The 22874-nt window shown below is 33.5% G+C and overlaps 2 protein-coding genes across 6 annotated transcripts; one reads left to right on the forward strand and one right to left on the reverse strand.

The window, feature by feature from the left end:
• The first annotated feature begins 1143 nt into the window (after positions 1-1143).
• Positions 1144-4790, forward strand: LOC108220512 (DNA-directed RNA polymerase III subunit rpc4). The gene is made up of 10 exons (XM_017394302.2): positions 1144-1197; positions 1266-1335; positions 1453-1511; positions 1741-1801; positions 2209-2248; positions 2733-2977; positions 3054-3117; positions 3499-3590; positions 3751-4155; positions 4344-4790. The coding sequence occupies exons 2-10, from the start codon at positions 1294-1296 to the stop codon at positions 4491-4493; spliced, it is 1158 nt and encodes a 385-aa protein (XP_017249791.1). The 5' UTR covers positions 1144-1197; positions 1266-1293; the 3' UTR covers positions 4494-4790.
• Positions 4791-5412: 622 nt separating this feature from the next.
• On the reverse strand, positions 5413-22332 carry LOC108223767 (mitochondrial intermediate peptidase, mitochondrial). Of its 5 annotated transcripts, none has more exons than XM_017398178.2 (17): positions 22047-22332; positions 21640-21721; positions 20569-20621; positions 20415-20469; positions 19912-20050; positions 19772-19826; positions 19273-19474; positions 18906-19001; positions 16848-16967; positions 16615-16740; positions 15938-16093; positions 10913-11029; positions 9589-9714; positions 9446-9513; positions 9090-9225; positions 8816-8981; positions 5413-5835 (listed from the first exon to the last, which is right to left on the reverse strand). In XM_017398178.2, exons 1-17 carry the CDS (start codon positions 22205-22207, stop codon positions 5588-5590), a joined length of 2106 nt encoding a protein of 701 aa, XP_017253667.1. In that variant the 5' UTR covers positions 22208-22332; the 3' UTR covers positions 5413-5587. The 5 variants fall into 5 exon arrangements, with proteins under 5 accessions (XP_017253667.1, XP_063949399.1, XP_063949400.1 ...); XM_064093329.1 differs by having other exon boundaries at positions 20410-20469; positions 20556-20621; XM_064093330.1 differs by having other exon boundaries at positions 20410-20469; positions 20556-20621; positions 21640-21716; positions 22047-22209.
• Between the last annotated feature and the right edge of the window lie 542 nt (positions 22333-22874).

A 22874-nucleotide genomic window follows, 5' to 3' on the forward strand; every position in this document is an offset into this window, starting at 1 on the left:
TATAGCAATAATAATAATATAAAATAAGCCGACGAAAAATTAAAATCAGAAAAAATCGTAATTAGAATTCTGAAAATTCAATAAATCATGAATATAAAATCAATGACTCCTAACAATTCTCCCTCTCTCATAAGATAAAGTGTATTTGAGTGATATGATGCATCATCTTTCGCTATTAAAGTTTCAATGGACTAGCTCAGTCTAAGATCTCTCTTAAATTTATCTTCAAAAATTTTAATAACTTTATCTTATTACAATTTTCAAAATAAATAAATAGAGAAATAAACTTAATTTTCGATGATTGTCCTCTATAATGCATCATTTTGTGTTATTATTACTCCCTCCGTCCCTCTCATTAGTTTACAGTCTTTTCGACTGCTTAACAGTTATTTAAGACTCTTATTAAACATAGTTTCATAATTTATTTTGGTATTTTTTTTCTGTGTAAAAATTTAAACGCTGAATTTTCATTCGGAAGAAAAAAAAATTATTTACTAAACTACATCTTTTAAAAGTCATAAAATACGTGTAAAATTCTTATCAACCAAGGTAAACAACCTTGAAGACCTAAAAAGTACTATATATAAAGATACAAACATATATCAAATCATCAAAACATTACAGACTACTACTATATCTTAATAATGCTGCATAGAAAATGTAATGCTAATAATCAAATCCGAACCTAACTTCAGTGACAAAAAAAAGCTGAACCTAACATTAGTGAGTAAAAAAAAAATTATAGTTGAGTGGTTAGTTTCTAAAGACACAATAAATTTAGTGATAATAAAATTTATCATAATGCTAGTAATCAAATCCGAATCTAAATTGGTGGTTAAAAACAAAACCAAACCTAACATTAGTGAATAAAAGGAAAAAAGAATTAGTTGGGTGGTAAGTTTCTAAAAACACAATAAATTGAGTGGTAAAAAAATCTATTTTCCTTTATATAAATTATTATATCAACAATTAATAAAGTTCGCAAGATAAACAAACTCAATAATCATAATAATCGAAATCGAACCAAAGTACCAAACCTATAAACAACAAATCTGAAAAAGGGACTAATATTTAGTTATTTACTCTCTATGGGACTCATCTCCAGGAAAAACTATTAAAACTATATATTACATCAAATTTTATAAATTCACTTGTGGTCAACTGGATAGATATCGTTTTATCGCAGCACCAGTCCAGGTTCGACTCCCCACGGTTCTTTTTTTTTTTTCCTTCCCGTTTCTAACCTAACCCTAGCTTTCTCACAGATCGGAGATCAATTACCGGAAAACAGCCATGGATCTCGACGGTAGTCCTTCAAAACCTAAAGCAAGAAAGGTCTGTGATTCATAACTACTACTACTGCACTAATCAGTCATCATTTTATTACTTGATTTTTCTTCTAATTTTGATGCTTAAATCACCAGAATTTAATGAAATTGTTGTGTTTTACAGGTCAAATTTGCTCCTAAAGGACCTCCTCCTCGTCGTAAGCTCCCCGTTGCCCCTAAAACGTCCGTCTTCTCTTTTCCTTCCATCTGTCTATATAATATAAGCTTGTATGTATACATATTTTTTGGTATTTATTTAACTGAGACTCAAACTCTCGAGCGGTTAAAGCGAGACTCGAACTCTGACCATATCTATTTTTATTTCCGAATTTAAGACTAATGTATTTCGATGATTTTATATTTAAGTTAATATTAGTTATTATTAGGAGTATGATGTAAATTGTATTTGCAGGGAGGAAGAGATTGATGCAAGGGATGAGGAAGCTGCACAAGCACTCTTTCGTAGAGCCAATGTAAACTTTTATCCTTTCACTTTTTAAAATTCTATTATAGATAAAATAGGGAGAATTTTGTTGTTGGGGTGTTTTGAACCTGTGACTTGGTGTTTATGTGAGTTTTTGTTGGACTAGCTGGACCAACTGGGCTAGGGGTCATCATGTGGTTCTGTGAATTGATTATATTTAGTTTTATATATTTCTGATAACAACTAACAAGAGTTGACCAAGTACATAAAAATTGTGTGTTCACCAAGTGAGCTCACTTTTATAGTGTGTTGCTTGTTTAGCCTGGACCATAATCGGTTTCAGAAACATAATAATCTCCTTGAACATGTTAATTCCAGAATTTGGAGCACCATTGTGGCTGGATTTGTTGTCATCATTTTTACTAATTTAATCATTTAATTTTCTTGTTTCTGCAGGAGCGACGTGGAAAACGAGAACCTAAAGTCGACAAAAAATGTAATTAACTATCAAACTATCATTTTTAAATGACTAATCATAATGTCGTGTGAGCTTATTGTGCATCCTAGCTGCATATGTTCATGATGGAGTTCAGTTCAGTTCTTGTGTCATAGTCGCGCATATAATTGACGTATATTTTTGTGTAGAGTTTCTAGTTACTTTTGAGTTTTGATATTAACCAAATTGGTCCGTGATGAATTTTATTATCTTTGACTGCAGAACAAGTTTTAAAGCATTGAATTTACTTCCCTTGCTTACAGCCATTATAAAATTAGATTTCTAGTAAAAGATTGGTTAGGAAACCAATAATGGTATACTTTCGTGTGTGGCTATTGTGCTACTAATCTGTTGATATGAAAATTTGTAACACTTGTAAAAATGTAAGGTGTGACTCAGATGAATTCCTATCAAATTGTTTTCATATTAAATGTAGTTCCTATCATATATCTGGTTGTGCCTCATAGTTGGATTCACCTTGCAGCATCAGTGCATGTTGCTTTTGGTGGGAGATCTGAAACTTCAACTTCTTTAACTAAATGGGGAAGGCCCAAGGAAGGAATTTTTAGTAAAACTGAGGATCTAGTATTACATGATTCCGCCCAAAGCTACAAGCAAAACACTGTTTCTTCCCTTTTAAATTCTGCCACAGATGAAACTGGAGGAGGTCCATTAGTCTGCTTTGATACATCACATCAGAAACTTGAAAAGGATTACATAGAGCCCTGGGTAACAACTCTTTGTAACATTTTTCATTTTCCTCCAAACTCACTAGCTGAGGATTTTTTATTTTTATATCTGGCAGGATTACAACCACTCATTTTATCCTGTCACTCTTCCCTTAAGGAGGCCTTATTCTGGAGATCCAGGTATGCTAGTAGTGCTTTGAAGAACCTGTCTTTTTTTGGTATCCTAGATACATCTATAATTAATCATTATCCGAAACATATTATCAATTTTCTGGTAACCTTGCTGGAGACCCAAAGTTGTGACTCTTGCATCAATAGTTTTGAATCCTTGCATAATGTTTGAATGGAGGTCCATGGTGTCATAGTTGTAGTACATCTCATGACATTGGTTTTGCAAACCTATTACCTTGAAGGGAAAAAGAGATAATTGAAAGTTTCTTTCCAGTCAGATAATATCTGTTGTGTACAAAGTCATCTGTAGCAATGATTCCCGACCAAGTAGCAACATTGAGTTTCTATAGCAAATCTGTGTGCGTTAAAAAATGTTTTTCCTTTTGCAAGAAATTCTTGATCAAGCTGAATTTGGGGAAGGTGGACCTGCCAAGGAGTATGATGAAGAGCTCACAAATTCTGCTGCGGAGCTTGGGTTGCTGGTCAGTAATACCCCACCCCCACCCCACCCCCCTCCCCCCAAGCATGTCCCCAAAAGAAACATGTTGTAGGATCGAATACATACCATATGCGGGTTATATGTTTGTATCTTGTGCACTCATTTTGGTAGACTGTGAATTCTTTTCTGTGTATGTCTGACAGACTGAAAACAAGGATACCCAGATGCTTTTTTTCCAGCTTCCTCCTAATCTGCCACTATTCAGGAGTCGGGCTGGTGCAGATGCTACAGTTGACAACTCAAAGATATCTGAGAGTGAAAGTGCTTTGTGCACTGGAAGGGAGCAAGAAACTGCTAGAAGCTTAACACCATTGCGAGGAGCAGATGCTTTAGCTAAAGCAAAGGGAAAAGAGAAAGTTGGCCAAGGGGGTACAGGTATTTCACATGGTGTTTCACCTGCTTTAAAGGGGGTGGAAATCATTGGCAGGTCCATGCTATCAAGGAAGAAAAATGAACATTTGGAAAACTTACCAGCAGGATACATGGGGAAAATGTTAGTTTACAAGAATGGGGCAATTAAACTAAAGCTGGGAGACATCTTATATGATGTGAGTAACATGTGCTTCATATATGATTGCATTTTAATTTCACTATAAAATCCCGTTAATAACTTTGCAAAAGAAATTCTTATTAATTTCATATAGTGCACTGCATATTTATTTAGGTAAATGAAAGAGAATATTATTGTTGGAATGGATGAAGTTGTTTGTACTAAAATGTTATAAATTCTGTGCAGGTTTCTGCTGGTTCCAGTTGCAACTTTGCTCAAGATGTTGCAGCTATCAATACAGTTGATAAAGAATGTTGCTTTCTTGGAGAAATCGGGAAGCGAGCTGTTGTAACACCTGACCAATCCCTTTATGACAATGTGATTGACTTAACATAAGGGTATCAAGTTTCAATTTTATGGTTAATTGTTACTACGGTAACAGTGTACAGGGCAGAGCTTTTACTGTGCATTGTTACTAAGGTAATGGTGTACAGGCAAATCAATTCCTTTAAATTTAATTGACCATGTGTAGGAAAATCTGTGAGACACTGAGGAATTTTCACCTCTGATCTACATTGTATCTTTTGTATAAAAGAATGATACTAATGTTGAGCTATGGCTCCCTGCTAATCTGATTTTCGGAAATACTGTCCTCATGATTTGTTTGAAAGATTACACCGCTATCTTGTTGGATATAGTTCTTGCTCTTTGTAATTCTTCTTGTTGGATATATTTCTTGCTCTTAGTAATTCTTTTTTTTCACTTTTTATATAGTTCTCTTGGTAAATTCTTCGTAATTCTTTTCTTCACTTTTTATATTCCTATTCAAAGTTGCCCCGCCTGGAAGAACCCGCTTCGATCTGTACCGGGACCATCGTCTAGCATCACAGGCTTTTACTAAGGTACCCAAGGCCGATTAATTCATCCAAAATTGTTAATGTTTCGAACTTACAAAAAACTAAATTATGTGAGGTAAAACTTGTAGATAAATTAACTTTTCATAAATGAGGCACTGCCTTTTTTGACTTGTAATGATTTTTAACATCCACGAAGCTCGAATACATACTTCCTTTTACCTGAACAACTTCTGATTGATGAAAGAAAAATTAAAGGGGTGATAAATAATCGTTAAGCATCAACTGTTTTTTTAAAGATAATAGCACATGTAGGTACTCGATAACAAAGTATAAACTTCATGGAATAAAAGAATGGAGCAGGTTTGTTTAATTTTCCATAGGATTTTTTTGGCAAATGGCTTTTTTACAGGAAGAATTGAAATTTTGTAACATCTACAATGAAATATATTCTCTAAAACTACATGGAAATACATTTTCTTTTATCCAGTTAGAATTATGCTTTCAGTTGTAAAAAGAATAATTATTCAAAATCGTTAATATCTACCTACATCCTATCTGTTGATACAATAACAGACTACATATAACAGATTAATGTTGCTATAAAAGTTGTTACAGATGGCTCTTGCCTTAATGTTACCTCTTCCGCAATCCCAGTTCACCATATAGACTACTTACATCAGGAACAACATCCCCACCAAACTTTGACAAAATTCCATCACCTGCAAGGTCATTCAACAGATCTGCTGGGTCTTTGGCTCCACCATGCTGCAATAATCTCATTCTAATTGCAGACCCGGTGGCACGTGATAGCGGATCATCCTTGCATATTTTTTGCCATATGGTTGCAGCAAAGCACTTGGCATATAAGTAGGTATAATAACCTAAACATTTTAAGATAGTATACATTCAAATATTCAGTTAGGGTCAGATATTTCAAATTTTAATATGTTATCAACTAACTTTAACAGATCCCCGTCAAATAACAAATAAATCAGGGATATAAACAGTCATATATTTGAACTAAAGGTGGAATGTTGCTTTATTTAAATTGTTAGGGCCAATACTAGCACATTGAAGCTAATCTGATTCGATAATAGTTCTTAATACAATTATCCTATCCCATGTAAAATTAGCTATCCTAAATATAATTAGCGAAAAGGAGTTATTTGGTCCATGGTCGTCAAGGGGCCAAAATCGTGATTCTAAGGATGTCCAGGAGGTTCTTCTGATTTCCTTTAAGCAACTCAGTTTTAATTTGAACTTTAAAGTAAAAACTTGTAGGTTTTTGTAATAAGTAAAAAAGGTACTTAAAACTTTAAAAAATAAGTGGTAAGCACTTTTTGAATAACTTATTTCATAGTTGTGAATTTAGTTGATGGGACACATGCACAAATTATGATTTTTAATTTATTCTATTTGTTATTAGTAACCCACATAAATACAAAAAATTCATTCAAACAAAACATAACTTGAATTTTAATTTTGAGTTTTTTTTTTTGATTAGTTGAAATCATAGAAATATTTTAAATGGGTTAATTATCAAACTTATCACTGAAATCGACAAAAAATATCAACTTCATCACTGATCTCTACGGGATAACACTTGGCTCACTAAACTGATTTGATGGTATCAAAATCATTACCGCCGTTAAAAAGACTAGCGGAAGCATGGGTTGAATGACAGATGGCATGAGGAATGACCGCTGGCAGGACATATGTGGTTAGTCTGAATCTTTATAGTTTAACATTAATTGTTGTAATCTTTTTGGGGTTATTTGTACCAAAGAAAGACATGAAAATAAATGTATGTATTTTTTATTTTTTTGCATCTTAACTTTAACTTTGCTAATGTATGCAATTGATAATAAATGAGAAAAATGCAACAAAATATTTGGAAATAAATGAAGATGAGTGTTGATTAGGCTTGATTTGAGGATTAGGGTTCTTCTCTGCTGATGACTATTCTCCTTCGATATGAATCTCTGTGCGAATGGATCGACATATTTGTAACCAGTGTAACTATAAGTGAGTTTTTTGTTTCTTTCTTTCTATTTTCTTTGTTTTTATTTCCTTTCTTTATATTATCTACGGTCTTTTTTTATTACTATGCCACATCACCCACCCTGGTGTATCTCCGTTTAACTATCCGTTACTTTTTTAAAAAATATTAACGGCGGTGATGATTTTGATACCGTCAAATCCGTTTAGTTAGCCAAGTGAGACCTCGTGGAGTTCAATGATGAAGTTGATATCTTTTGTCGACTTCAGTTGTGAGTTTGACAATTAATCCTATTTTAAATGTTACTCAAATGGGCTCAAGGGAATTTACGGGCCCAATTCTCAACAAATACAAGAAATAACATTGTATTTATTCCTAGGACAGCTTAAAAAGTTAGATTTCTCAACACTATATTGTTTGATTAACATGAAGAAAGATTAAAATCAGGCAGGCATTATAAAACAAGATAAAATAAGATATCATAAGATACACAACTATAACCAAAAGTAAAATACAAACTACAAACTAATTTAAGCCATTAGATCAATCTAATCTAATGGCCCCCTAGAATTCACCACACAATAAACTTGTACCCTCCCACACATGATTCCACAAAATCCCTCCGTTTTTAATTTGATTTTTCCCGTTAATCAGTTCACTTTTTTTGAAATCTGACTTCACTGTGTTTTTCTTCATCTCCCAACAATTAATTTCCATACCGTATTTGATATATTTCGATGTGATTTATAAGTTTTTTATTTTGGTTTTTAGTTTTTATTCTAAGAGAGGTTTGTAATGGAGGAGCACCCTATATTAGGGTCCTACTCCAATACAAACTAAATACAAGCCAATGAGATTAAGTATGGGAATAGTTTTAGGACCGGGGATCGACCCCGAGATGGGCCTAGATGGGGTCTAAGTGGGGCCTAGTAGGGTCGGGGCGGGGCCAAGTTTTAGCTCTTAAGAGTTAAGGCTGTGTAGAGCCTGTCTAGGGCCTGTGCGGAGCCTTGGCAAAGCCCTAGCGGACCCGAGGTGGATTGAGTGGGGGCGAGGGTGGGCCCTAGGTGGGTGATGACATATAGGGGGTGGGTGATGTCATTTAGGTATAGTTTCTCTTGGTTTGTATTTTAGTGGTTTGGTATTTGAGCAATTGCCTCGAAAGTAGCTGGTTCAGCTTCAGCCACTCGAATTTTCAATATTCCTTTTTATTTCTCATCAAATGATATATATATATATATATATATATATATATATATATATATATATAGTTTTTTTAAAAGGAGGCCTTGTGTTGCACACACAAAATACACATAATCCGCCATCTCTCTCTTAAGCTCTTATCTACACTAGTAATATTGTCCATGCTTCGCACACAGACAATTCATGTAATCCAATTATAGTCGGAGATAATAAGTAACAAATCCTATTAACGATGGAGGTTGTTGTGACTAAGATAATAATCATGCTGTTTAAAATAATTTAATAATTTATTAAATTATCATTTTATTAATTTAAGTACTACTAATCACGACAATGGATAGAATTGTATTTCCTAACTATATTTCCTCTCTTTTCACTCGCAGATAACCACAGATGCGTTGCAAATGGACGAAGAATGTATGACACAAAACACACACACACACACATATATTTATATAAGCTTACTAAGATGCTAATTCAAGATTTAGAAATAACTCTCCAAGTTGCAGCATGATTATTAAGCAAAATTCGAAATGATCCAACATTTTCTACCTTCTAGTCTCAGAGCTTAGATATCATGTCAAATATATTATGTTGAACCTCTGATAGGATAATTATACATCAAACTTACAACTGACTGTTAAATAAGAAAATAAAGTTACCTGCCCCATAATTTAGTAGGTGGGTAAATCGCGTGTGCCAATGTGTGCCCTCCATATGCTTCCAGCTTGTATGTTGCATCTTTAAATCCCTAAAAATAGCAACTGTATCCTTTGGAACAGACAATTCTTCCCCGAAAAATTTTTGGTCAACCATTGCATAAAAAATCTAGTGATAAATTTTAAAAAAAAAAGTCAGAATAGGTTGTTCTTAAGATGTGAAAAACAAAAAATTATAATAAATAATAATTGTAGTCTTCATTCTTCCAGAAAGAACCTGGCGTTGCAACTCAGTTGCAGCAAACATTTTTCTGGCTCGATGCAGCGCCTCCACCAATTTCTCAGGTATAGGTTCACCAGTTGAATAGTGTTTTGAAAATGTCCTCAACACCCGGTAATCCCAAGCATAGTACCTGCATATAAAAAGCAAAATATGCTTTTACATTGAAAAAATTGTAGTATATAAAGGGAGACACAACTGCATGCATATAGTATAAATGGATAGTTAGATATAGCCGATTTTCAACAAAAAATCATTAAAAACATATCACTCTAATGTTTTAACACATACAAAATGTCATTGTTTCCATGTACCAAAAAAAGTTTGCATTCATCTCGTAGCATGCTACTTACTCAAATAAATTTGAAGGTGTTTCAGCAAGATCAAATGCTACTCTTGTGCCTGAAAAATGTTGGTAATCCTGCAGCAGGAAATTAGCACGGTATCAGATGAAAGTCAACATAAATGAAATAATTTTAAAGTTTCAGCATCTTACTGTTCTTGAAAGCAACGAATGTAGGGCATGTCCAAATTCATGAAATAGGGTTTCTACTTCTGAGTGGCTTAGCCTTACTGTTGATGAATTACGTGATTCTGAAAAATTGCATACAAGGGCTACAACCTACACAATAATACTGAACAAGGTTAATAATTAGATAAAAGAATAACCATATACTTTACCTGTACGATATTGAACAATATACTTTACCTACAAAAGTGAACATTGGCCCTAACCTCTATATATATATATGTTAACATGCATAAAACACTGAATACTTCATGGGAAATGAACACCATCATATAAAATAATAGAGTACTAACATCAAATATGATTAATAGAAGGTTAAAATACATGCAAGCAACTAAAATGAGAAAAGGTGATGTGGAGCGAGGAGTTTTATAAAATTAATCTGTTTATATCATACAATATTATTTGTGAATAAAACAATTGCAATTAATTAGGTATGTTAGTTATATAAGTAGGCATATTATAAGAAACATTCTAGCTTATTGCAGTAGAATAGTAAAAGGATTTTCTTTAATTAACTATGGAAGTAGATATAGATGATGTCAGGAACAGTGATTCTTGACTTTAGACATGTAAAAGTTTTTGTTTTTCTGTTATAGAATGAGTAGACTAGCAAGTAAAAGACAAGGAATAGCAGAGAATAGCACTGTATAACAGAGAAAGAAGCTAACTTGCTGAGAAAGTAGTTATAGAGAGGTAAAGTCGTGCAGTCCCATATAAATCCTCAAATTCATACAATAATTAATAATTCAATATTCATCGTCTATTTAATAATAGTATATATGGATAAACTATAACTTGAAAGCCAAATAATTTCTTATTGAAAAGAAATTTAAGTCCCTTATCTATGTCTACTACCATAATTAACCAAGTGACACAATTCCTTTATTGTTCTACTACAATTATCTAAAATGCTCCTAATAATATATTTGATTTAACTGAAAAATTAATAAGTTATAATTAATTTTTCGCGAATTAATAACTAATAACGTATAATATATACAAATAATTATATTAATTCTTTGTTACATTCATCTTCCAAAAACCATGCTCTTCATCTATGTGAATTTCCCTTCATGATAAATAAATTAAGCACTCCTAAGTCACACCAATGCCTTGTGCAATTACATCACTGTGTTGATGTCAAGGTGTTGGCTAGGAAATGCTGTTGTAGATAGCTTTGGACTTGGGCACCAATTGTTTACTGTGTTCCATATATAGGCATATATTTAATACATAATTGAGGTGAACAAAATATTGAATAAAGACATGTTAAACAACTTTCACATACCGGAAGTTGATAGTCTGATTCCGAGATCCTGCGACCCCCTTTTATGGTATAATGTGCACAGCCAGGATACTTGCCCTTCCTTGAAGTCAGATCAAGGTACAAGTACCCCAAGTCGCCCTGATAGACAACGGTACAACAGATCAGTCAAAAAAAAACCTTTAAAAAATAATTTTCAGGGTTCACACATAGATAGGATGACAAATGAGTTGAGAGTTTGGAGACTCTTTTAACAAGATTGTTTAAAACTCGTCTTTTTTTCTAATGAATGGAGCATCAACACATCTCGGTTCACTAACGAGCCAATCATAAGTGCGGTGAAGTTCGGACCAAAAGCTCATGAACAGTCTTGCTTATAATGTTTATGAACATGACTCGTGAACAGGCTTGAGTGATGAGCATTACTCTATCATATTTATATGGTTTATAAATGTTCATTTGCATTAAACAAAATATTTAACTTTTCAGCTAGAAATCCGAAAAGTCATTATGTAACAAACTTAGCTGGTTCTCAATAGAGCATGGATACAGGTCCATACATCTCATCTCTTTCTAATCCTTCACTTGTTTGTCGATTCAAAAGTAGCAAAAATTTCAAGCAAATGGGTTTAATTGACCACTTGAAAAACTAAATTACAAAATACGGAATAGTAAATTCTCAAATAGTATACTGGGTAATAGGGCTGGCAATTTCAGACACGACCCGATAACCCGACACGAATTCGACCCGCAAAATACGAATTCGGGTCAGGGTATTTCGGGTTCGGGTCGATTTCGGGTTGACCCAAAATTGACCCGAAAAATCGGGTCGGGTTCGGGTAACCCGAAATTAACCTGCATATATATATATATGTGTGTGTGTGTGTATGTATATATATATATATATGTATGTATCTATATATCTATATATATGTATATATATGTATCTATATATATATATATATGTATGTATGTATGTATATATATATATATATTATATAAATTAAATATTATATATTAAAGCTTATACTTAACATACATCATACAACCCTACAGATACTTATTGATTTTCTTTCTTTTTACAGATATGAGCGGCCGCCTTCATCCCTCTCAACCCTAAATCTCTCAGACTCTCGCCTTCCAATTCCAAATCAAAAACCATCCCTCTCTTTTCGAATCTCCTCCCCTCTCACTCCCTCTTCACTCCGATTTGAGTCTCTCAAATGGATTCATATCTGATTTAGTTTTTCACTCTCAAAAACTCTCCCTCCACTCGAACTCTCACTCGCCCAGTCGCCTTCTCCACTGGATTCGTATTTGGTAAGTTTCACTCGAACTCTCCACTGGATTCGATTATTTAATCCTATTTACTGTCTTATTGATGCAGATGGAAAGTGGCAGCGAAAACATGGAATTGAATCAAGAAATTGAAGATGATGTGGTGGAGGTAGAAGTCCAAGAAAGCACCTCCAGACGGGAATGTAAGCGTTGAAACCAGTAGCACGCAGAGTAGAATGCGACTTAAATCTGATGTTTGGGACCATTTTGAGATGCTTCCACTGATACCACCAAACAAAAAACAGCGATGTAAGTGTAAAAAATGTGGTACAACCTATGCTTGTCCTAGTACTTTTGGTACCGGTAATCTTCATAAGCATATAGAAAAATGTGTTAGGAGAGATACTAGAGACATTGGTCAGATGCTAATAACCCGTGAAAGTTCATGTTTAAATTTAGCAACTCCTAAATTTAGCTAAGAGAGATATAGAGAATTACTTGTTGCTGCTATTATCATGCATGAGGAACCATTTCAGTTTGTGGAATATGAGGGTTTTAGAGCACTACACTATTATTTGAATAATTAAGTGCAAACAATTTCAAGAAATACGTGCAAGGCTGATGTACTTAAGACTTATGCTAGAGAAAAAGAAAGAATGAAGTTTATGTTACAATCAGCCCCCGGTTGAATCTGTTTTACATCTGATTTATGGACTTCCATTGTTACTGATGGGTATTTGTCATTGACTGCACATTTTATTGATAAGGATTGGCATCTACAAAAAAGAATACTGAATTTTTCTATCATTCCCCTCCCCATACCGGTGTTAATTTGTGTGAGAAAATATATTCGCTCTTCTTAGATTGGGGCATTGAGAAAAAGTTTTTTACAATGACTTTGGACAATGCAAGCTCCAATGCTCGTTTTATCAACTTGCTGATTTCTCAATTAAATGTGCGAAATTTGCTTATTTCCAAGGGTAATTATGTGCATGTTCGTTGTTGTGCACATATTTTAAATCTTGTTGTGCAAGATGTTTTAAAAGTCATCCCTGAAGGCATTGATGAGATTAGAGATAGTATTAAATATTTGAAAGCATCCGATGCAAGGAAATTGAAGTTTAGGGAGTGTATGAAAAACATAGGAATTGTTGCCAAAAAAGGTCTAAGACAAGATGTTGCTCGATAGTGCAATTTATTATCGCCAAGCATTTTGTCATATGGCTCTTGTTGACCCGAACTTTGCATCTTTGTGTCCTAGTTTAGATGATTGGTATATAGCTGAGAAAATATGCAAGTTCTTGAGTGTATTTTATGAGATCACACAAATATTCTCGGGAAGTAGTTATCCTACTTCGAATTTGTATTTTCCGGTGGTGCCTATAGCTCATTTGACTTTAAAGGATAAATTGGAAGATAATGATGAGTTTATAAGGATTATGGCACTTAAAATGTACGAGAAGTTCAAAAAGTATTGGGCTGATTTCAGCACTATTTTGGCAATTTCTTGCATTCTTGATCCTAGATATAAGCTTAGTAGTGTTGATTTTTTCTACAAAAAGTTCTATGGTGCGAATTCCTTCCAATTTGATAATCCCAAGGAGAAATTGTTCTCGCTTTTTGATGAGTATGCTTCTACTGCTATAACAAGTGAGCAACCATCATCAAGTAAAAAACAAAGCAGGGCAGATATTTTGTATGCTAATGAAGGCCGAGACGTTTTCAAGGTAATTCAACTAAATTGCTAAATAAATTTCAGTAGGCTGTAGTCTTGTATTTGGTCTGATTTGATATATATTTTTTGTAATTAAATAGGATCTTGATGAATTTGAAAATGAGGAGTCTGTTCAGTGTGCTAGAAAAACCCAACTGGAGTTGTACTTGGAAGAGCCAAAAATTGATAGAAAAGTCAATTTAAACATTTTGGATTTTTGGAAAGGTAACGAGTTTAGGTATCCGGAGTTATCTGCAATGGCTCGTGACATACTGAGTATCCTGATATCTACTGTGGCATCGGAAGCTACTTTTAGTGCAGGTGGCCGTATACTCGAATAATATCGGAGTTCTTTTTTGCCGGATACAGCAGAAGCAATTGTGTGTACAAGAGATTGGCTATACGGAGAAAAAGGCAAGTACCATGTCAGTTTGTTACTATATTTTTTTAGTTGAATGTTATCTGACTTGCATAATATCTGTTTTTTATTGTAGCTGTTGCAAAGTTGAAGCTAGAAGAACTTACTGAAGATATCATGGATGTAGACCTTAACAAAGAAAAGTCAAATAATACTTAATCATGATGTATTCTCAGGTTAGCGTACTATCTGTACAAGCATAACTATTTGTGCATTGATTAAGAAAGAAACAAATCTGTCCTGTTTTTACTTTTGTATTGGATCCATTTCATGCACTTCTGAGCAGCCTTAACATAAGCTAAAATATTAGCCTCAACTTCAGACTTCTTATTATAACATGATGAATAATTTCTGATTTATTATTAACAGTTATAGACTAGATAATCTATTTATTGTGACTTGTTTTCAAATTAGGAATTCTATTTACTGTAATAGTGATATTATTTTGCTGCAATTCTAGTCTTCTTTCTTGTATACTAGTTAGAGCAATTTACTAATATTTAATTAGATTACTTTATCAGGCATCTTGATTACACTAGTCTGTTGTTGTAGTGTTGATTCACAGAGTACTATATTAATGAATATAATTATGTGTATTGCTTTAAATGCTCCGAAATTATGTAATTGTCCTTGAATGCAGAATTGCAGAGTATGCTTTATATGTGAATGGAGGTGACTGGTAAGGAGGGGCACTGGTGCAGTCCAGCTTTCAAGCTAAATTAAATTGCAGACAGCAGATTTCCACTTCCTTGTGACATTCAAGTTGAATTTCCACTTATTTGTATTCAAGTTGTAATTTTTTTTATGAAATTTAATTATGAATGTTTGAACAATTTCTATATGTGTGTAATGAAATTTAAGCTCCTGTGAAAATATGGCAATTTCTCCTCTGAATTACATGATTTATGGCTATTTCCAGTGAATTGTATTAATAGCGGGTCGTGTTGGGTTGGACACGAAACGAAACATTTTGGGTCGTGTCGGGTAACCCGAAATATAATCGAGTCGTGTTCGGGTTAGGTACCTGTACCCATTAAATTTTCGGGCCGGGTTCGGGTTGGGTTAAAAATACTACCCGACAATGTTGACCCGACACGAACCCGACCCACTACCTGAAATTGCCAGCCCTGCTGGGTAATGGTAATAACAAAATAATGAAAGAGATTTTGACAAAGCCCCTGTAAGTTTCTGGCTGTGAACTTCAAAAATTGTTGCCAATTATCAAAATCCAAGTAACGATATGACCCACACACAATATAATGAAGGAAATCAAAAACCAAATTTTGTTTACCCCACTCCCCACAATTCGCAATTGCTTTTTAGATGTACTACAAGAATTAATGAGTTTCCATTCAATATAATAAAAGATTATACTTTATACATGACCCCAAACATAAGTTGGCCCTTTTTTTTTTGCTTTTTTCCTATCAAAAGACGACTTAAGCTTTTTTTAATGTTGAATCCTCTCATTTAATAATTAGAGCTACTTATTGTTTACACTGCAACAAAGTCTTACAGATAATAAACAAGGTATTAAAATTGGAGATTTCCATTCAAAGAACAAGATAACTTCTACTGTGTTCGGTAAGAGAAACACATTACAATATACTTTTAACAAAAATTAATTAGTCATCCATACCTCATCTGGATGATATAGAGACATTTTCAGCACATCTGGATGCCATGTCTCACCAGGTGCTACAGGGATACTACGAAATGTCATACCAAATAAAGACTCGGCTAACACTTTCAGGCCCTCAATACATTGTGACAAAGGGAAATATGACGATACAACCTGCATCCCAAAAGTGTGACAAAGGGAAGTATGACGATACAACCTACATCCCAAAAGGAGCAAAATAGCATATATATATATATATATATATATATATATATAGGGTCATATTCAAGAGAGAACCATTAGAGAGAGAACCATAGAACCCTTACCTTATTAGGTAGGGTTCTGCAGCCGAACTTAAGTATTAGTTAGAGTTCTGCAGCAGAACTTCACATGCAAAAAAATGACAATATCTATATATTATATTTTAAAATTATTTTTGAACACATACAACGATGAAAAAACATGAAAAAAAACATGTATTTAGATTTAGATCCTAAAAATCTATTTAAAATTTAGGGTTCTGCAGCAGAACCTTAGTGGTTCTATGGTTCTATTTTAAGGACTGGTTCTCTCTTGAGCGCGACATATATATATATATATATATATATATATATATATATAATATTTTTCCCTCCCCAAAAGATGAATTAAAAAATTGAAATATCATGTGAACACGTGAGAAGAAGAAAACTAACAGAGAAGTCCAACTCGGAAGCAGAAGATTTCATCAATCCTGTCAAATAGGTCTCATCCCACGGCTCTAGATCTCCACAATCTTGACCGAATTTTTCTTTTTTAAAATTCCAGATAGCCTCGAACTCCTGAAAAATTTTCAGGTACACTTTAGTCTCAAGAGATGTAAAAAGGTTTCAAGGCAGATATATAGAGAGAGCGAGGTTTTGCATTAAAGTAGTTCAGAAAATAATACCTCATCGGCCATGGGCCTCACCATTTCGCTCATCTCAAGAAGAAAATTAAAAACAGCATTAGGGCTCGAAGACAAATTCAACTGCATACAATATTCCGCATACGATTTATAGCCGACAATCTGCAAAATTCCATTACCTGAAATCATGACTTATCTGACATTTCTGCATAGTGCATAGACACGCAACTGAAAAGACTAGTATTATGCTAGGAAGCATAAGTGCGGGTGCGGGTGCGAGAATACTTGAATTCGGGAAATTAAAGAATATGGGGATATTCATGCTCGTGCAGGGGGATTCAGCAAATATTAAAATATTAAAAATATTATATATATAATATAATATAATATAATATATATATATATATGGGTCATGTTCCAGAGAGAACCATTAGAGAAAGAACCATAGAACCCTTACCTTATTAGGTAAGGGTTCTGCAGCAGAACTTAAGTATTAGTTGGGCTTCTGCAGTAGAACTTCACAAAAAAAATGTCAATATCTATGGATTATATTTTTAAACGGTCTTTCTAATGTGTGCCCAAGGGCACACAATAAGCACCAACTTTCATGAAAATGGCTTGTTTTGATTGGTGGAATTGATGTGAATGCAGGGGGACCATTTACATTTATTATCCATCCACCAATCAAAAGCTAGTATTCTCATGGATGTTAGTGACTATTGTGTGCCCTTGGGCACACCATAGAAAATTCGATTTTTAAATTATTTTTGAACAAACAAAACGATGAAAAAACATGAAAAAAACATGCATTTAAATTTAGATCCTAAAAATCTATTTAAAATTTAGGGTTCTGCAGCAGGACTCTAGTGGTTCTATGGTTCTATTTTAAGGAGTGGTTCTCTCTTGAGCGCTACCTATATATATATATATATATATATATATATATATATATATATATATAACTGCTTAACAAAATGGAGAAGTAATACTCAAATTAAACGAAATAGTCAAATACATAAGTTCACCAAACTTAAGTCTTCAAAAGTAAAAGACATAATTTGTACACTAGTTCATGCAAAATCACTTAATAATACCTAAATATATAAACTAACTGACAATTAATTCTGAAAATTCAAACTAAAATAATAAGTCAACAAAAATCACCCTCCCGAGATGCATATATACATACACTAATACACGACACACACATCGGAGCAGAGATGGTGGTCGGAGCTGAGACCTTCTCCCTCGATATGTATGTGTATTCCAATTAGGGCTCAAAACTGAAATTAGGGATACAACTCCTGGCTTTTCTAGTTTGACTGGAAAATGAACAAAAATGCCCACCTCGTATCCTCATCCCGTATCCCCCATGAATCCAGTGAGCGGTGCAGTCCATAACTGTTGCACCCAAGCTTCCCAGGTATTATACATCTAGAATTGTGCTTGCGTTCAATGTCGTTACAATTAATACCTTCTCACAGAAGAAGGATACGCAACTAATCTATCATTAACCTAATTAGCAGACAAGGTTTCAATTTCTTTTCCATAAAATATAATGCATAATTCCAAACAGCAGCCTGATTTTATGTCCATATAGTTGCACTTCCACGCAATATCTTAATAGTTCCTCCGAGTAAGGACAGGCAACTAAGTAACTAACGATTCCGTTAACTTAATCACTTGAGATGTTTTTCTTTTGAAGTTTTCAAATATCCATAAATTTCAATTTATATTTCTAAACAGCAGCCTTGATTACAATCTAACACATACAGGATTTCTTAAAAAGGACATAACCTGATACTTGGAAATTGGAATGGTCTTTATTTGAAATAATCTATGTTTTAAATGTATTCTATACCAGTAACAAAGGTGTCTCTGCACAGGAAAATAGAGAAACCAGATTCCACAGAGCGCCCAAGCAATAATATAAATACACTATGCTTGATTGCTAGGCCTGAGAACCGTAAAGGCAAAAAATGTTTCTAAACAAAATGAATTATTCTATCAATACTAAAAATCAGTATATGTATGTAACCATTAAAAAAAATATTGTTACGAGTATTCATCTGACTTCATAATATATTATGTGTTACTCACCTGAGCAAGCTCATGGCGGGCAGCTATGAGCTTATCGAGAACAGCAAGGTTTGCATGTGGGACAGAATTTCCTCGGGCGTATGCAATCTTCCTAACCTGGGAAAGAACAGATAAAACAAAGAAAAAATGTTGATAACAAGGAAAACAATGAATCGTACTGAAATCATCACCACCAGATTGCCTATTTCCGAAATTAGGTGTTATTCAGTAAGTTAGCAATTTAAAAGGGGGATTTTTATTTTTTTTTATTTTTTGAGGGGGGGGGGCTCACAATTTAGACAAAAAAAGGATAAGGAAGAATGAGGTCTCAAGACATTTGACAAGTAAAACCACTAGTTATGTCAGACAAAAAGCAACTAATGAGAACCTTATCATCAGGTACATGTTGCAGAATTGAGTGCAGAGTATTCTGCTCAGTAACTATCCGAAATTCCTTCTCCTTGTGTCTACTGGTGGACCCCAATGATTTGTATCTTTTGATTGGTTTCACTAGATGGTGCAGATGTTTTGGTATAACTGACGCTGGAACGTCCACATGACCTGGATCATTGTCTATATTTTCACTAAACCTGGACAGCCACAAACTGAATATAAGCATGCAAATCACACAACTGCACATATGCTATCGTCTCTGCAAAAGGAATATAAATGAAACACATTTGTATGTAAATGACTAAACTTCAACTAAATAGGACATAGATTCAGTCAAAATGACTAAAACTTCTGCGACTTTATATTTACTAATGACATAAGCATTCACTAATGAAGAGTCCAATTAATAAAAAAGAGGAAAAGTGATTATTTGTTTTAAGTATAAATCTTTCACAATCAATCAATGTAGTGAAACAGTAAAGGTTATCACTTACTCCATACAGAGTTGAGCAATATCCCCATTTAGCTTGTTAACTCTATCCAATTTGTCTGGAAGCAAATAAGTAAACATTAGTCCAAAAGATAAAATTCATAACATGCAAATACTAGAACGACTGCAAGTAAAAATAATTACCACTACATAGATGAACTCCACCCTTCTCAAAGTCAAACCGCAGGTGATAGGCAGCCCTCTTATCTTCCTCAGTAGGCAGAGATTTATCTTGCTCAGCTTTTGCCACAGCATTGTATAGGTTCCGGTTCGTGTTTAGTAACTGCAGGATAGAGGCCAGAAAAAAATGATGCTACACGCCTGCTGACCATTCATAACTGTACAACCATGATTGTAAATAGATAATTTTAAGTTAAAATAGCAGATTAGGCATGAGCTGTCTAGGGTATTTTCAGTAAAACCAATAGTACATTACGAAGTGTTGTTGACAAGCAAAATAATCATTTATTAATTGGGATTATTACATTATAAAAATTGGTATAGGCAAATATTGAAAGATGAAAATAAAAACTGGCATCATCCATCATAGACAAGACCAAAAACAGCTCATACTATAAACATATAGAATAACCTTATTCTTTAACCTAGAATTATTGAAATGCCAAACCTATCTTTAGTCACCTCACATGTAGATATTCGTTCATTCTCATTGATGCCTTTGTTGCCTCTTGAACAAATTCCCTGTAAGAAAATAAATGTCGAAAAAATACTCACGATACAGTAAACTTCACAAAAATTACATGACAAACACAAAGGAGGCACTTAACAACTATGAGTAACCTGTCCGGATGAGTTTGCCTGCAGAGTGTTGTAGAATCAAGAACCGTACAGACCTAGAAGCACAAAGATACAATCAACCATTACATATAAACACTCGAATATACCTATATTATACTATAAAAAAACCAAACTGAAGAGCTGTTGTAGTAGGTCAGTGTCTTCGGTTTTTGGCTAACTTTGCTTGACATGATATTTCCATAAACAAATGATATAATAGAAGATGGGAGTTTAAAAGAAAAATATGTGATATTATCTATTATCATAACTGGGTTAAACAATATAGTTGGGTAAAAATATAAAGGATCTCTAACACAGTATATTAAACAGTTCATAAGAACTGCAAGTAAGTTAAGTAGTTAACATAAATAGTTAAGTTTAAAAATTCTAAATATTACGCAACAAATCGGTAAGGCACAATATATAGCTAGTTTAGATGAAGAGGTTTAGAAAATTAATTTATAGATAAAATATAATTACACCACAATTGTACTATCTAACAATTTTTTATATACTCCCTCCATCCCATATTAGACGAGCTAGTTGAATTTGGGCACAAATGTTTAGGTGCATTGACCACATAGTTACGTAAATTATTTTTGAAAAATTTTGCTATATATAAAAGTTAAAGTATCAAAAATTTTATTTACAAAAAGAAAATTTAAAAAAAAAAAATTACGAAACTATATAATCAATGCACCTAAACATGTGTGCCCAAAGTCATTTAGTTCATCTAATTTGGGATGGAGAGATTACTTAGTAGTATACAGGCCCATAAAGCATAACCTCGTGACGTTTGTACTAAAACAAAATTATACATGATACACAAAATAAAGAAAAATTTAAGATATGATCTAAGCATAAAAATTAGAGTTCATACAGGTTGGTTCACATATTCATACGTAAAAAGGTTCGCCATGTTCATACATAATATTACAAAAATTCGCTAATTACAGAAATCAATGATGAAACTTGCGGATTTTGTTAGCCAAAAATTTTGTAAGTCAACAGATGTCTGTACATATAACAATGTGGTAATACATAGAGCGTGCAGTTTGAAAACTTGAAACCTACTGTATCCGATATCTCGTCCATCGCCTGCAAAATTTCTTTCGAAGATGGCATTCCAGCTATGTAATCAACAAGTTCCCCTGACCTAACATTAAAAATTACAATCCAAACTTACAAAGTTAAAAGAGAAAGTTCCACATCAGCATTGGCCAGGACGTGCTGTTTACTATCCATAATTCTGAGTTTTTAATTGTCTATCGAGATTAGTTCTAAGAAATTCACTACTAAGCATTTATTTTCGAGTACTGACTCTGACCGTCACCCCGACTAAAACGCTGGATATAATTGGTTTACTTGCTTGTGGAAAACATAATGTTATCAACAAATTTTAACAAAATCATTATCATGGTGTAATTAACAACTTTTAAAATCAGACAATTACACTGGTACAATTAGGTTTATTTGTTTACCTTTCGATAGCATCGTCGACGAAACGTTGAAAGCCTTGAGGAGACTTCAATTGATGAAAACCATAGAGTCCGGTGGCGTTAGAACCGGCAGTCCAGAGGTGACGAGTTCCGGTGAGGTTTGATCGGAGATTCAAAACGGCTCGGCGGACTAGGCATGACATTGGCTTCCGTGCGCGTACTGATAATCAAAGAGAGGTTGCTTCCGACAAAAAATGCGCCGTTGCTCTTAGCTAGGTTTTATGGGAAGGCCAGAATGGTAACGATCAAGGGAGTGTCAGCTGTAAGAAAAACAAAAATGGTGAATGTAATTTTAAATAATCTAGAAAAACATGCTTGCAATTTAAAATAAATTAATTTTTAATTTTAGCGTCAAAATCATATCATTCAATTCATTATTATTTTAATTTACATCAAAATAATTTATTTATGATGTGAAAAGAATAGATTTATTTTGTTAATAAAAATAAGCGTATTGTCAAAATGATGAAAAATTATCAAATTTAACGTAAAAATTATATCAAAATATAATTTTAACACCATATTTAGATCATACTATCCATTTGATGTGTTTCTTTGAGGATAATTTTACTTTTTATAAAATATATAATGTCAGAGTGTTGAACTGACAAAATATAATTTTAACACCATATTTGGATCATACTATCCATTTGATGTGTTTCTTTGAGGATAATTTTACTTTTTATAAAATATATAATGTCAGAGTGTTGAACTGACACACATATTTAGGTAATTACTTAAATACAAAAAATATATATAAGTACGGTATATTCTAGAGTTTAGCAAAGATTACTGTTTTGAATTCTAGAA

Source organism: Daucus carota, chromosome 5 (assembly GCF_001625215.2).
Source record: "Daucus carota subsp. sativus chromosome 5, DH1 v3.0, whole genome shotgun sequence".
Lineage (NCBI taxonomy): Eukaryota > Viridiplantae > Streptophyta > Magnoliopsida > Apiales > Apiaceae > Daucus > Daucus carota.

Coding starts and splice junctions, on each gene's coding strand:
- LOC108223767 (XM_064093329.1), bottom strand. CDS start 22,207: ATGTCATGCCTAGTCCGCCGAGCCGTTTTGAATCTCCGATCAAACCTC. Junction 19,827..19,911: donor TGGAGTTCATCTATGTAGTG/GTAATTATTTTT, acceptor ATTTGCTTCCAG/ACAAATTGGATAGAGTTAAC. Junction 19,475..19,771: donor ATTGCTCAACTCTGTATGGA/GTAAGTGATAAC, acceptor GTGGCTGTCCAG/GTTTAGTGAAAATATAGACA.
- LOC108220512 (XM_017394302.2), top strand. CDS start 1,294: ATGGATCTCGACGGTAGTCCTTCAAAACCTAAAGCAAGAAAG. Junction 2,249..2,732: donor ACCTAAAGTCGACAAAAAAT/GTAATTAACTAT, acceptor TTCACCTTGCAG/CATCAGTGCATGTTGCTTTT. Junction 4,156..4,343: donor TGGGAGACATCTTATATGAT/GTGAGTAACATG, acceptor AATTCTGTGCAG/GTTTCTGCTGGTTCCAGTTG.